Raw genomic sequence first — 13,531 nt, 5'->3', positions numbered from 1 at the left:
ACAAAATCCCATCCTTCTTTCTTTGAAAAATAAAATTACATCAACTAGCTAAAGAGATTGGAGTTATAAAAATCTTCTAATGTGGAGATGAAGATCTGCTGCCGAATCGTTGGAATCGCACCATAGTTCGTTAGAGTCCTGGACTAATCGAACGGAGAAGTTGGGGTTGGTTTGGCCTTAGAGGCAAACTTGTTGAAAATATCCACTCAGATTCGACAATAAAAATGATTTTTACTCTCTGAAACATTGTAGGGTACAACTTCAATAGTGTACGTGTTTTGTACTTTTATTTTGTTTATTTTTGAACATTTACTATTTTGTACTCCGTATAAGTTTGCCTCTTTTTTATTTGTATATATAAAATTTGGGTTAACTCAGGGCAGAATTAATTCCTAGTTCTGCCCTTGATCACCAAACAAGATCTTATTACCTATTTTACCAACTCAATTAGGATGCATCTTTGTCACCAATAAACCAAATTCGGGAGATTTTTTTTTGGGAAAAAGTTATAATTTTGGATATTTCAAAAAATATAGACGATGAAACAGTTAAAAATTTGGGAGAAATTTGTTTTGGAAGTAAAACCAAAACATTCCGAGGAGTGAGAAATAGTAGGCTGCATCAAATCAAATGGGTAAAGCAGGTTTTCCAAAAACAAAGAAAAAAGAATGGACAATATTTTGCAGCGTTCTTGTAAACTTAAAGTCTGAAACTTATTTCGTTTATTTTTATTTTTCGTGATTTTTTGTTTAGTTTTTCATCGTAATTTTTTGGTTAATCATTTGTTTCGACGAGACGAATCAAAAAAGCACTAGAATATAGACCGATGTTGAAAAAAATTCAAATAAGACAATTTTAGACAAATAAGACAGTTGTTTGATACTTTTTTCATCTTTAATGAATTACAGTAATTTTATTTTTTTAAGACTTATCTCGTCGAGATGGATAACAATCCAAAAAATATCACGGGAATTTGCAAAAAGTTAAAAAAAAAACGAACAAACAAAGGAGAAAAATAAGTTTTACACTTGTTCGTAAAAAAAAAATTGAAAAATGAATGGGCAATATTGGGCATACAGAGGTCTTTCTTCCTCATTGGCTCCCTATGACTCTACCAAGACAAGATAACCTCTCCTATCTAAGACAGAAAGACATGGCAACTCCCTCCATTCCTGCCTCAACTACCATAACCGTTCTTCCCACCAACACAAAACCCTCATCACTTCCTTCAACCCTCAAATCCCTCTCCCTCTCAGGCAAGCTAGACGAGGCCCTTCACCTCATCGAGTCCCACCCGCTAACCCCTCTCCCTCTCCAAACCTACGACGCCCTTCTCCACGCCTGCATCTCCAGAAAATCCTTACACCACGGCCAGAGGCTCCAGAACCACCTCCTTCTCCGCCACTCAACAAAAGGAAAAAAGGGTCGTGGTGGTACTCAGCAAAGCCTTCTGGAAAAACCCGCCTTGAAAACCAAGCTCATCACACTCTACTCCGTCTGCGGCCGGATCGACCTGGCCCGCAGCGTTTTCGACTCCGCCCTCGTCAGAACCGCTCCCGAGTCGGTGTGGGTGGCGATGGCAATCGGTTACTCGCGAAACGGGTGTTCGAAAGATGCCCTGTCTCTTTATGTGGACATGTTAAGGAGGTTCGTGCAGCCGGGTAATTTCGCGTTCTCGGCGGCTCTCAAGTCGTGCGCTGAGTTGGGTGATTTTCAGGTTGGTAGAGCTGTACATGCCCAAATTGTTAAGTGTAAGGATGAGTCGGATCAGGTTGTGTACAATGCTCTTCTTAGGTTGTACTTGGAATGTGGGTGTTTTGAGGACGTAGTCCGGGTGTTTGCCGAAATGCCTGAACGAAATATTGTTTCTTGGAATTCGTTGGTTTCTGGGTTTGCAGGGAGAGGTCAGCTGTTTGAGGCTTTTGATGCTTTTAGGAGGATGCAAGGAGAGGGAGTGGGGTTTAATTGGGTTAGTTTGACTGCAGTGTTGCCCGTCTGTGCTCAAATAAATGCACTTTGCAGCGGGAAAGAGATACATGCCCAAATGGCAAAATCGGTCACCAGGCCGGATATGTTTGTGTTGAACTCGCTGATGGACATGTATGCGAAATGCGGAGTGGTGGATTACGCTAGGAGGATATTTGATGGAATGGAGAGGAGAGATTTGACGTCGTGGAATACTGTGCTTAATGGGTATGCCATTGCCAGGCGTATGGAAGAAGGATTGAAGTTGTTTGATAAGATGGTTGATTCTGGATTCAGCCCAGATACGGTCACGTTTATTGCGTTACTATCAGGCTGCAGTCATACGGGGCTCACGCAAGAGGGCCTGAAATTGTTTCACAGGATGCGCACGGAATTTGGAATCTCACCAAGTGCAGAGCATTATGCTTGTTTGGTAGATATGTTAGGTAGAGCAGGGAGGCTCAAGGAGGCACTGAAAGTAGTGAAAAGCATGGGAAAGAAGCCCAGTGGTAGCATATGGGGTTCGTTGCTCAATTCTTGCCGCCTTTATGGTAACGTTCCTCTTGCAGAGGCTATTGCAAAGGTTTTGTTTGAGATTGAACCAAAATATCCTGTTAATTACGTGATGTTATCGAACATTTATGCAAATGCGGGACTGTGGGAGGGTGTTAAGATTGTGAGAGAGATGATGGAAAAGCGTGGCGTCAAGAAAGAGGTTGGATGCAGTTGGATTGAGATAAAAAATAGGTTACACACTTTTGTGGCTGGGGGGGGTATTGAACTTCGTAATTCAGAGAAGTATCAAAAGTTGTGGAGTGAGTTGATGGAAGCTATGAGAGGAGTTGGATATAAACCGGATACTAGAGTTGTGCTGCATGATGTTAGTGAGGAAATTAAGAAGGGATGGGTTTGTGGACATAGTGAGCGACTTGCGGCCATGTTTGGACTCATTCACACTAGATCTGGAATACCACTTAGGATCACAAATAATCTTCGTGTGTGTGCAGATTGTCACTCTTGGATGAAGGCTCTGTCCCAAGTTACTAGAAGAGTGATAGTGTTGAGGGACACAAAACACTTCCACCATTTTGAAAAAGGGAGCTGCTCTTGCAATGATTACTGGTGATTATAGCAGGTAAACTATCATTCGTCTTTTTTTTTTTTCCTTTCATCTGCTATTATACTTCTTCTCTATGATTGAGCATTACAAGTTCTTCCTATTCAAGAGCTATCTCCATCCCAGGCTTTTCAAATATCCTATCTTCTGCCTTTGTGATTGAGTATCCATGTTTTCTTAAGATGAAAATGATTACCATAGAAACCGCCAGTACTTTATCATAGACATTTAGAATTGTGAGAGTTGAGCTCAAAGCAAAGGGATAGAATTTTCAATGATTACAATGGTGGTACTGTGTAGGCCGGGTTTAGGACTCCTCTGTTGGCGAGGATTATGTTGGAAATTCGTGATGGACCAAATACACACTTGAACAAGTAGGAGAGACATGAGGGAGGAGATAACATACAACTTGTGATAAAATACCTCAACAATCTTTAGCACACTTGACTACTTCTTTGTAGTTCATCCACTCAACTCAACCTCACTGTTTCTACTCACTCTCACACACTTATCACTCGATTACAAAGGTATTTGTAGCCTCCTAGTGATATGAACCTAGCCAAGTTCATGAGCCTCTACATTCATGACCCTTCATCTACATACATGAATACTGTAACTACTAACTAGTCTCTTTAACTACATGCATGTTCCTAAAATCAAGTTTACTTTCCAACAAATTACTCTTTAAGTTACTGGTTGGAGGATGATGACTTTCCTTATTAACCTATGCTCTCTGCAAGACAGAAGACCGTTAGTGACACTCCGGCTAGTGTTGACGTCTGAAAAATGTCCTCCAAGGTCAAATCGATTTCCATTCAAAGGCAAACTGTGGGCAAGAAGAAATCACAATAGCAGTAATCAAACTGTAAAATTACCTTACACTGCTCTGGTTATGACTTTTCCCAGATGGATTGTGTTCTGCGCTCCTCTGGTATTTATAGGCGAATTGGCCCACTATCTACCCTTGGTGACCACCCTTTTAACTATGTTTATGTGCTATTGTTACGGTTTTTTAAACGAGATACTTGTGTGCGGTTCTGGACCTGCCCATGCGGCTACATGCCAACCCTAACTTTTTCTCTGGCTGATGTGAGTCATGTGACTGTTGACAGTCGTTTTGGGGGTGCATGTCACAATCCCTCTCGTATATTGGCTGACCCATTCTGCGGAGTAAAATCATCCTCGGCTCCAAAGAGTGATCGGTCTGTTACGTTGTCTTGGGAAACTCAAATCCCACAAGCTAGCTATTGAAGTGAGGCGGTGCCCTCATGCTTATATGCTTCACATTATTTAGACGATTCTTTTCCTTTTCTGGAAAATAATTCTAAGCATAGGGACAGAGGGCTATTCTTTTTGAGAAGAGAGTTGTAGAAATTTTGGAGGCAAAGACGTTAGTGTTGTGACAGATAGAATATGTATATTACTGCAGGTAAAATGGGAAGATGAAAACGAACTGTTTAAATGCTGGTTTACTATTAATCTTTCCTCTCCTTTTGGTATCTACTGTTTAGAGCATTCAAACACACAGGATGCAAATGTGACCTGATCTGACTCCCATATCCCCCATTGTAATTCTTTTTTCTTTTTTTCCTTTTTTGGCAATGTGCTATTTTCGTTTTTGAGCAAAAGTCTGACCTGATCCAAAATAGTGGACTTTGTAATGGCATGTTGTCGGGTAAATATAAACTTGTCCGGCCTGGGTTCATTGGTTCGGGCTGCAACAATGGCTGGTTGTTATTAAGGGTATTAGTAATTCTAGGCTCCTGGAATCTCAATCCCAGAAATGGATGTGGCACTCCAAGCCATCCAGTGGATCCTGCTCATTCAAACTTCAAAATACACTGCTGGAAACACCTTCCCCCTGTTTCTCTCTCTCTCTCTCTCTCTGTCTGTCTGTCTGTCTCTCTCTCTCTCTCTCTCTCTCTCTCTCTCTCTCTCTCTCTCTCTCTCTCTCTCTTTTATTGTGACTGAAGGAGGAACAAGTCTCGGACCACTAATGCCTACCAGCCTTTACAACATCGCCGCCGGAAGCCTTGTTTGGACCCATGATATCGCCAAGTAAATTTAGTGCTTCAATTCTATGTCATGTTCGATTTTCTCTCAAGAAAACGTTGAATAATACTTGGAATGTTGTTTCTAGTATTGTAGAATTGCAAAACATGAATTATCGGTGAAGCTAATGTCCCAATATTTTCAAGCTCCTATGACTTGTCTTGCTATCAAACAATGAATATCATTAATGGCAGCATAGAAAATGATGGCCATACTAAGGAATTTTATGGTCCATTGATAATTCAGTCATTTTTCTTGTCTAAGAAATCAAACAACGGACTAGATTGTCCAAAAGTAATACTGAGACAAGGACTTGGCTTATTATTTAGTACATCACCTATTAATGCCGGAATTAGTAACACCCCACCATTGTGTCTGGCAATCAAACGTGTCCTTACAGTTTGTTGGTATTAAACATTGGTCCAATGGTGTGCAAGGTGAAAGAGCCACTAATAAAAAGGAAGGTGCCACCGGAACTTCTCTCTTCACCACACATTTCCGTCATTTCAACCACAAAGTACGTGAAGCTCACTCAAATATGCGATAGAGTGAGAGTAATGACACCACTGGACAATTCTAGAGTGTCATGTGAAAGCACACACAAATATGCTGCAAGATAGAAATCTATCTTTTGTGAATCTAACTAGTCCTAGTATGGATGGCTTGCCTTTGACCTGACCGGAGAGAGGAATAGTCGAGGTGCGTGTAAGATAGTCCACACACCCCTGACTGTCAAAATAATAGAATAATCGAGACTTCTCATTAAGGGTGCAAACGAGCCAAGCCGAGCTTTATAGTATTCAAACTCTGCTCGTTTACTAAATGAGCCCAATACTCGAGCTCGGCTCGCTTGTAAATGAGCCAAGCCCTTAACAAGCCGAGTTTGTCCAATTTGTCTAACGAGCCTCTTTATACGAGCCGAGCTTAGCTTTTGAGGGTTGAACTCAGGTCATTTATTAAATGAGCCTAAGACTCAAGCTCGGCTCGATTATTAAGCTAGCTGAGTCGAGCCTTGACGAGCCGAGCAACGAGAGCGTTTCTCATCTCTAGAAAATATAGAAGTGGAATATGTCCATTCCCACCTCAACTACCATACCTGTCCCAACTAACACAACACCCACACCCCACACCCACAAACCCCTCTACTGAACCGTCAAATTCATCACTGTATCAGGTGAACTAGACGAGGCCCTTCAACTCATCGTATCCCACCCAATAACTAGTTGAGTTTAGTTCACCCTCCACTTAAGAGGGTAAACATTAACCCCCTTATTAGTTGAAATGATGTGGATCCCACCACAAAGTGATGTCATGCTTACCAAAAAGTGTATTGCATGGTTTGGACGTACACCATTTCAACCAATAAGAGGGAGTGTAATGTTCACCCTCTTTTAAGGATGGTGAACAAAATTGCACTCCCTAATAACCCATCGAAACCTCCTCGCCTATGAAACCTCCTCCAAGCCTGCATCGCCAAGAAATCCGTACACCATGGCAAAAGACTCCACGATCAACTCCTTCGCTCGCAAGAGTGAAAGGGCGCCCACCACAACCTCCTCAAGAACTCCTCGTCGAAATCCAAGCTCATTACCCTCTATTCTGTTTGCAATCAAATCAACCTGGCCCGCCTCCTTTTTTACAATGGCAGGATCGAAATGATTCCCGAGTCTGTTTAGGCGTCGATGGCGATTGGGTACTTGCGAAATGGGTATTTGAAGGATGCTCTGTCTCTTTACCTGGATATGTTGAGGTTTTTGCAACCGGGTTATTTTTTGTTCTCGGTTGAGCTCAAGTTGTGTGGTGAATTGTTTATTGTTCGGGTTGGGAAAGGGGTTCATGCTCAGGTTGTTAAGAGTGAGGAAGGACCGGATCAGTTTGTGTACAATGGGCTTCTTAGGTTGTACTCGGAATGTGGGTGTTTTGAGGACGTAGTTCACTAGTTCAGGTGTTCGACGAGATGCCTGAACGAGATATTGTTTCTTGGTATTCGTTGATTTCTGGGTTTGCTGGGAGAGGGTCAGCTGTTTGAGCCTTTTGATGCTTTTAGGAGGAGGCAGGGAGAGGGAGTGGGATTTGATGGGTTTACTTTTGACTGCAGTGTCACCCGTCTGTGCTTGAATAAATGCACTCTCTGGTGGAAGAGAGATACATGCCCAACATCAAATGGTGAAGTCGGTCGTCAGACCGAATATGTTTGCGGTAAGTTTGCTTATGGACATGTATGCGAAATGTGGAGTTGTGGACTACGCTAGGAGAATATTTGATGGGATGGGAAGGAGGGATTTGAGGTCGTGGAATGCTGTGCTTTACAATATGCAATCGCCAGACGTATGGAAGACGGATTGAAGTTGTTTAATGAGATGCTTGGTTCTGGATTCAGCCTTAATACGGTCACGTTTGATGCCTTTGTATCAGGTTGCAGCTACATGGGGCTCACAAAAGACGGAGAGACATTGTTTCACAGAATGTGAATCGAATTTGGAATATCACCGACACCGAGTGTAGAGCATTATGCTTGTTTGGTAGATGTACTAGGTAGGGCAGGGAGACTCAAGGAGGCACTGGGAGTAGTGAAAAACATGCATCAGAAGCCCAGTAGTCACATATGGTGTTTATTACTCAATTCATCCCACATTTATGTCGACGTTCGTCTTGCAGAGAGACTATTTCAAAGGTTTTGTTTGAGATTGAACCAAAATATGTAGAGAATTACGTGGTGTTGTTGAACATTTATGAAAATGCGGGACTATGGGAGGGTGTAAGATGGTGAGAGAGATGATGGAAAAGCATGGCATCAAGAAAGAGGTTGGATGCAGCTGGATTGAAATAAAAAGTAGGTTCCACACTTTTGTGGCTGGTGGGGATCCTGAACTTGGTAGTTCAGAGGAGTATCAGAAGTTGTGGAGTGAATTTAAGGAAGCTATGAGAGGCGTTGGGTATGAACCGGATAATGGGGTTGTGCTGCATGATGTTTATGAGGAAATTAAGAAGGCGTGGATTTGCGGACATAGTGAGCTACTTGCGGCCATGTTTGGACTCATTCACTCGGGATCTGGAATATCACTCAGGATCATGAAGAATTTTTATGTTTGTGCAGATTGTCACTCTTGGATGAAGACTGTGTCCCAAGTATTGAGGAAAATGAAACACTTCCGCCATTTTGAAAAAAGGGAGCTGTCCTTGCAAGGATTACTGGTGATATCACCAGGTATTCTACATTTTATCCTTTTCCTTTGTCTGATATTGTACTTCTTGTTTAGGATCGTACATTACAAGTTCTTTCTGTTTTCAAGCTATCTCCACCCTAGGCTTTTCAAATGTCCTATCTTCTGCGTGTTTGATTGATTTTGCATGTTTCTTACAGCATAGAAACCATTACTACTTCATCATAGCGGTTTGGAATTGTGAGATTCATGTACAAAGCAAAGGTTTTAAATTTCGAATAATTGCATTGGTTACAAAGAGGGCTGAGAGTTGTGTAATTAAAATGAGTTATGTCCTTAACAAGAAGTAACTATGAGTTAGGATACGTTCTAAATTGTTTGATCTAATTATGGCGTCATTGAAACTATTGAAAGAACAACAAAACTCAATCCATTAGGGCTTGAATAGAATAAATAACATATTTCGGTCATGTTTTGCATAAATCAGATAAGGACTCTTCTTCTCTTCCCTTAACCAAGGCATTGGAAAGCCTCAATGTGATAGACCCAAGTGGGTTAAAACGTATTTTTCATATATAAAACACTACTAACTTTTAATTGTGTATTAGCTTCTTGTTAACGTATCTTCCATAAGCGATACATATCCCGATACGGTCCGAAAATGAAAATAACGATACATGATATGTATCCCGATTTGAAAACACTTGTTGGGGATCTTTGTGTTAGAATTATCTGCATGCTTCAGTCATAGAGGTAGGGACAATGTTGTGAACGAAGTTTAGACCTCTCTCTTTGACAGAATTGGTTGTGGGAATATTTTGCAAAATCTGGCTTTTCATAACAATGAAAAAGTTTGTTTATAGTGATACTGTTATGAACGTCAAACTATCTGTGCATACAGTTGTAAGTAATAAGCAGCAAAAAGCAGGTTAAATGTAAAGTGCTGTAAGAAAGAAAGTATCTGCTAGATTACTAACGGCGACAACGGAGATTGTATGTTTTTGTTGTTGTTAAGGAAGTTGCAATTGAGTTCTCCACGACTTCTTCTGGAAGCATATAGTCTGGGTCTCCAAGACTATCTATGTCTTCTTTTATCTCAGTGTCAATAAATGAAGACCAATTCACGTCACTGTCGCAATCACTATCCCATGAGCATTCAGTGTTTAGTCGTTTTCCTTTAACCGGATCCGTGTTGTTCTTATACATTTCCAATATCATGTGGTGATTTGCCAGCTCAAGGTCCCTACACGACATTCAAGCCATAGCTTTAGAGTAAGAACTATAGATAGAGTCTTTAACCCAAAGGGTCTGTTTGATTACCAATTTGTAGTAAAATGATGGAAAGTTTGAATGGTAGAAAGTGAGTGAAAGAAAGGGAAAAACACATGCATTTGATTAGGATGATATATTTGCAGGTAAATTTAAAAAAAAAAAACAATCATTCTGGATTTTGTATTAGCATGAAAGTAACAAGATATCTGTGTTTCATTTGTCAAAAGTAACTTTAAGTAAACCAAATTAACATGCTAGATAGATACAATTAGTTTCTGGAAATGTGGGATAAATCGTATGTTGGGAAATCAAATGGTAGATAAACATTTTCGGAAAAATCAAAATTTGTTGAGGTTTTTGCAGGAAACATGAATGCATGAATGTGTTGTGTATGAGTTTTTATTTTCTTATAATTTTCTTCCTAATCAAACACTTGAAGGTGAATTTTTCCTCTTTCCATCACATTTTACAATTCTCTTGCTAAACGCATTGACCCCAAGTAAACATGATTGAAGCGTGTACAAACCTGAATGTCCAAATGGCATATAGAAACAGGAATAATCCGAACAGCACAAAGAGCCATCTAACCAGACTTATAATCCAAGTCTGTTGTTCAATACTAAGTGTTGCATGCCGGAGTATTGCAACTTCAATCAAGCATGTGATAGAAATCCCTGCAAACAAAAATGAACGATAATCTGAATTCCGAGAACATTGGAAGACCCATAACAAATGTTAAAAGGATGATAAGCCATACCAATATAAAGCTTAGGTCTCACAACATAGGTTTGCTTTGTACTTGTGAGCATGTGGAGTATGAAGATTGATATAAAGTAGAATACAAAAGCTTTAATTAATCGGGCTTCAAGCAGCATGGCATTGTGCAAGGCAAAGAGCTTATCTAGAGCGACAAACATGCTTGCTTGCTTTGACTCAAAAGCTTCCTGTGAGTAGAAATAGAAACAAAAATCATATTACAAATTTTAAGGTTTAAGATATCCACAGATTTAAAGACTACATAAAGTGTGCACCAACCTGAGATTCCAATATTGTCTTTGAATTTTCGGCTAGACGATCATGAGTTTGCTGTAGTAGTTCTTGTCTTTGAAGAAGCTGGTCTTGTTGTTTATTCCCAAGTTCAGCTAATTGCTGCAAAGTACTCCTGCAATTACAAGAATGAGTAAGAGGGTGTTCAATAGAGGTTTTGTAAGGTTATTTTAGATCCTGGCTGCAATAGTATTGGAAGTATAAACAGAGAAATAGATGTTGGATGTGAATTTGACCAAAATACCGTTCCCCATGTGTAAAAATGGGGAAAAAACCCAGACATTGGTTGGGGTGGTGGTTTGTGGTGCTAGAGTTGATATGTTTGTTGGGGCGATGTCGGGTGGGGTTGGGTGTTAATGGTGGTCCTAAACGGTAATTCAATAGGAAACTTAGGGGCAAGGTGGTTTTTTCCCTGCAGAATTCATAATGAAAGCCAAAAGTTCACCCGGAGGAGTTTTTGAATTCTTGCTAATATATAGAGATATTTGGAGTCATTCCTGTATCCGAAAATGTATTCTAGAGAATCCAAAACTCCTAATCGATGGAAATCCTCTTTGCCAAACACTCTTTAATACAATTATGCTAATAAGGCTGTCTTGTTTATTTACCTGCTCTCTTCTAGTGCCTGCGACTGAAATTTGGTTAGAAACTCGAGGCCATCAAGAGCCACAGATTGCCCATCTAGAAGTTGCTTTTGCTTATTCAAGGAAATCCCTGCTAGATTACCAATATCATCGGTTTTGCTTTGCAAAGTGTTCATTTTCGAAGCCATTGCGTCCCCAACTTTTCCAATCTTCTTCTCTATTTCAACAGCTTCATTCTTCAACCTACTTATTTCTTGAACCACATTGTCATAAGATTTATGCAACACTTCCATTGATTCTTCTAACTTGTTCTTCATTTGTGCTTGGCTTTCTTGCAGTTCCGACTGAGAACCTGCGATTTCCTTGGATTGCTCGTAAACTGCTTCAGCATGCTTCAGCACAACATTTACATGATCTTCAACATTCTTTGTCATTTTGGACACTTGTTGGGTTTGAACATCGATTGAAACCAAAGAATCATGTATGTGGTTTGAACTGTGTAGCAACTCCTCTGCTTTCTCTTCTATTATATCTAACTTGTCTTCGGCAAACTGGGCAGACTTCTTTAGTTCATTCACCAGTCTCTCTGTTTGGCGCTTAAATGCATCAGTCCTACAATAACATGAAATCTAAAACTTGCTCAGTGCGTGTAACCAAAGTAGTGAAGTTGAATTTTTAGGATTTGCATGTGAAGTTCTATGCTAACATATAGATAGGTGGTACTTTTTGCCAAGATAACCCGCAACTACTTCAAATTTTCATTTATTTGTTTTTCGTCATCCCCTCTTAATTGCTTCCACTTTTGCCATTTCCCAGATACTTTTGGAGCACACTGTCATGGCCATGGTGTTTTAGTGATGGAATTCTAGCAAAATTATGCAAGGTGTGCAGCCTCTAGTTTATGTGTAAATATAGACGAAAAAAACATAAGGTTGAAAAATAATGCAAGGTTGCAACCTCTAGTTTGTGAAACATGTATTGCAGTTCTAACTTTTTAGCAATTTCTTCACAGGTGTTTCCAAAGCGCTAACCACAATCCTTTGGACAGCAATTAAGTTTCAATCATGATGCTGGAAAATTTGCAAATTGTGTACAAAATGTAGAAGGGTATTGACATCTGTATACTGTTTATTGAGGTTCTAACTCTTTATTTTTTTATTTTTTTAATACATATTTTGCCCCTTATATGTAAAACATTAATATGGTTAAAGGTGAAAAATGCTTGTTGACAAATACCAAAAGCTTCTAGAAATATGTCAAAGTGTACCAAAATTCATATAATTTTTACTGGAGTTCCAACTTTTTCTGAGATTGTTCCCTTCAACCAATTTCCAATCTGCATATGCTCTTGCACACACACAGACACACGAGGGGCTCTAGTCTAGTTGGCATTTTCTAGGCTCTCCCAATAAGGAGGCCTACGTTTCGAATCTCGCAAGTGCTAGGTGATGTTTCTGTGGGGGTTTATTCCCGCGCTGTGGATCCCCTTCTCCCTCCCCTTATATATAAGCTTGTGTAGAATTTTCTATCTTTTAGAGAAAAGAATGCATGCATGTATTAATATGGCTGTATATGTACTTAACTGTAACTGGTGGCAGATGGAGTTGGTCTCAAGATAAAACTCCAGATACACCTTCCTTGCATCCTCATCCAATTCCGTCAAACACTTCAACATGCTGGATTTCGCATCACAGTAAGGAAAACCTGGCCTTCCGGAGTCTTTCTGGAAGCAATCACTGAGATGCCAAGCGAGTCTAGACCGTTTCTCTTCACCCGCTAGAATCTCCGAACACCCAGCAAACAGATTCTGGTACGCGTTTTGCCAGCAGGAGTTCGATCCGGCCATCTTGTTCTTTGCGTTTTCGACCAGCTGTACTCCCTTTCTGTTCCCCAGTGTTTCCATTGAGAAGTCAGCAACCACATCACTCGAAATCTCTGAATTCTTCGATGGGTTTTCGGGTGGAGTCTCTTTGGAAAAAAACAACCAACTCCCTGTCTGGTTGCTTTGTGAAAGCAAGAAAACGGTAAACAGAAAACAAAGAAAATTGTTTCGATTACCCATGTTCACTGTTCTCTTTTGCCGTCGAAAAACCTGTATTAAAGTCCAAGATCAAGCGTTATTAGTATGCTTCCAGTGTTGTGTTTGTTCTCAATGCAGAACTGCAGGGGTCAGGGGTGTGTGTATATATATAAGAAACATTTGTATATATTTTTTGGAAAGTAACATATATGTATTTTATCGGAGTACTTACGTATATTATATGGAGAGAGAGAGAGAGAGAGAGAGAGAGAGAGAGAGAGAGAGAGAGAGAGAGAGTTGGAGAGCAAGA

General features: G+C 40.2%; 2 protein-coding genes across 15 annotated transcripts; one reads left to right on the top strand and one right to left on the bottom strand.

Moving 5' to 3' along the window:
• The first annotated feature begins 1,097 nt into the window (after positions 1–1,097).
• On the top strand, positions 1,098–12,938 carry LOC131302673 (pentatricopeptide repeat-containing protein At3g14330). 14 transcript variants are annotated; one of them, XR_009191873.1, is made up of 5 exons: positions 1,098–3,100; positions 8,232–8,342; positions 11,540–11,682; positions 12,018–12,084; positions 12,214–12,507. XR_009191873.1 is itself a non-coding variant. In XM_058329426.1 (2 exons), the coding sequence occupies exon 1, from the start codon at positions 1,106–1,108 to the stop codon at positions 3,089–3,091; it is 1,986 nt and encodes a 661-aa protein (XP_058185409.1). In that variant the 5' UTR covers positions 1,098–1,105; the 3' UTR covers positions 3,092–3,100; positions 12,800–12,937. The 14 variants fall into 14 exon arrangements, 1 of the variants encoding a protein (XP_058185409.1); XR_009191872.1 differs by having other exon boundaries at positions 7,233–8,342; XR_009191870.1 differs by having other exon boundaries at positions 4,195–8,342.
• On the bottom strand, positions 8,626–13,443 carry LOC131302674 (protein GAMETE EXPRESSED 1-like). Its single transcript, XM_058329427.1, has 6 exons — positions 12,785–13,443; positions 11,226–11,813; positions 10,606–10,732; positions 10,328–10,514; positions 10,097–10,244; positions 8,626–9,541 (listed from the first exon to the last, which is right to left on the bottom strand). Exons 1-6 carry the CDS (start codon positions 13,261–13,263, stop codon positions 9,271–9,273), a joined length of 1,800 nt encoding a protein of 599 aa, XP_058185410.1. The 5' UTR covers positions 13,264–13,443; the 3' UTR covers positions 8,626–9,270.
• Between the last annotated feature and the right edge of the window lie 88 nt (positions 13,444–13,531).

Source organism: Rhododendron vialii, chromosome 10a (genome assembly GCF_030253575.1).
Source record: "Rhododendron vialii isolate Sample 1 chromosome 10a, ASM3025357v1".
Lineage (NCBI taxonomy): Eukaryota > Viridiplantae > Streptophyta > Magnoliopsida > Ericales > Ericaceae > Rhododendron > Rhododendron vialii.
This window is presented reverse-complemented; position numbering and strand designations above follow the sequence as displayed.

Coding starts and splice junctions, on each gene's coding strand:
- LOC131302673 (XM_058329426.1), top strand. CDS start 1,106: ATGACTCTACCAAGACAAGATAACCTCTCCTATCTAAGACAGAAAGAC.
- LOC131302674 (XM_058329427.1), bottom strand. CDS start 13,263: ATGGGTAATCGAAACAATTTTCTTTGTTTTCTGTTTACCGTTTTCTTG. Junction 10,733..11,225: donor CAGGCACTAGAAGAGAGCAG/GTAAATAAACAA, acceptor TTGTAATTGCAG/GAGTACTTTGCAGCAATTAG. Junction 10,245..10,327: donor GAGACCTAAGCTTTATATTG/GTATGGCTTATC, acceptor TTTTGTTTGCAG/GGATTTCTATCACATGCTTG.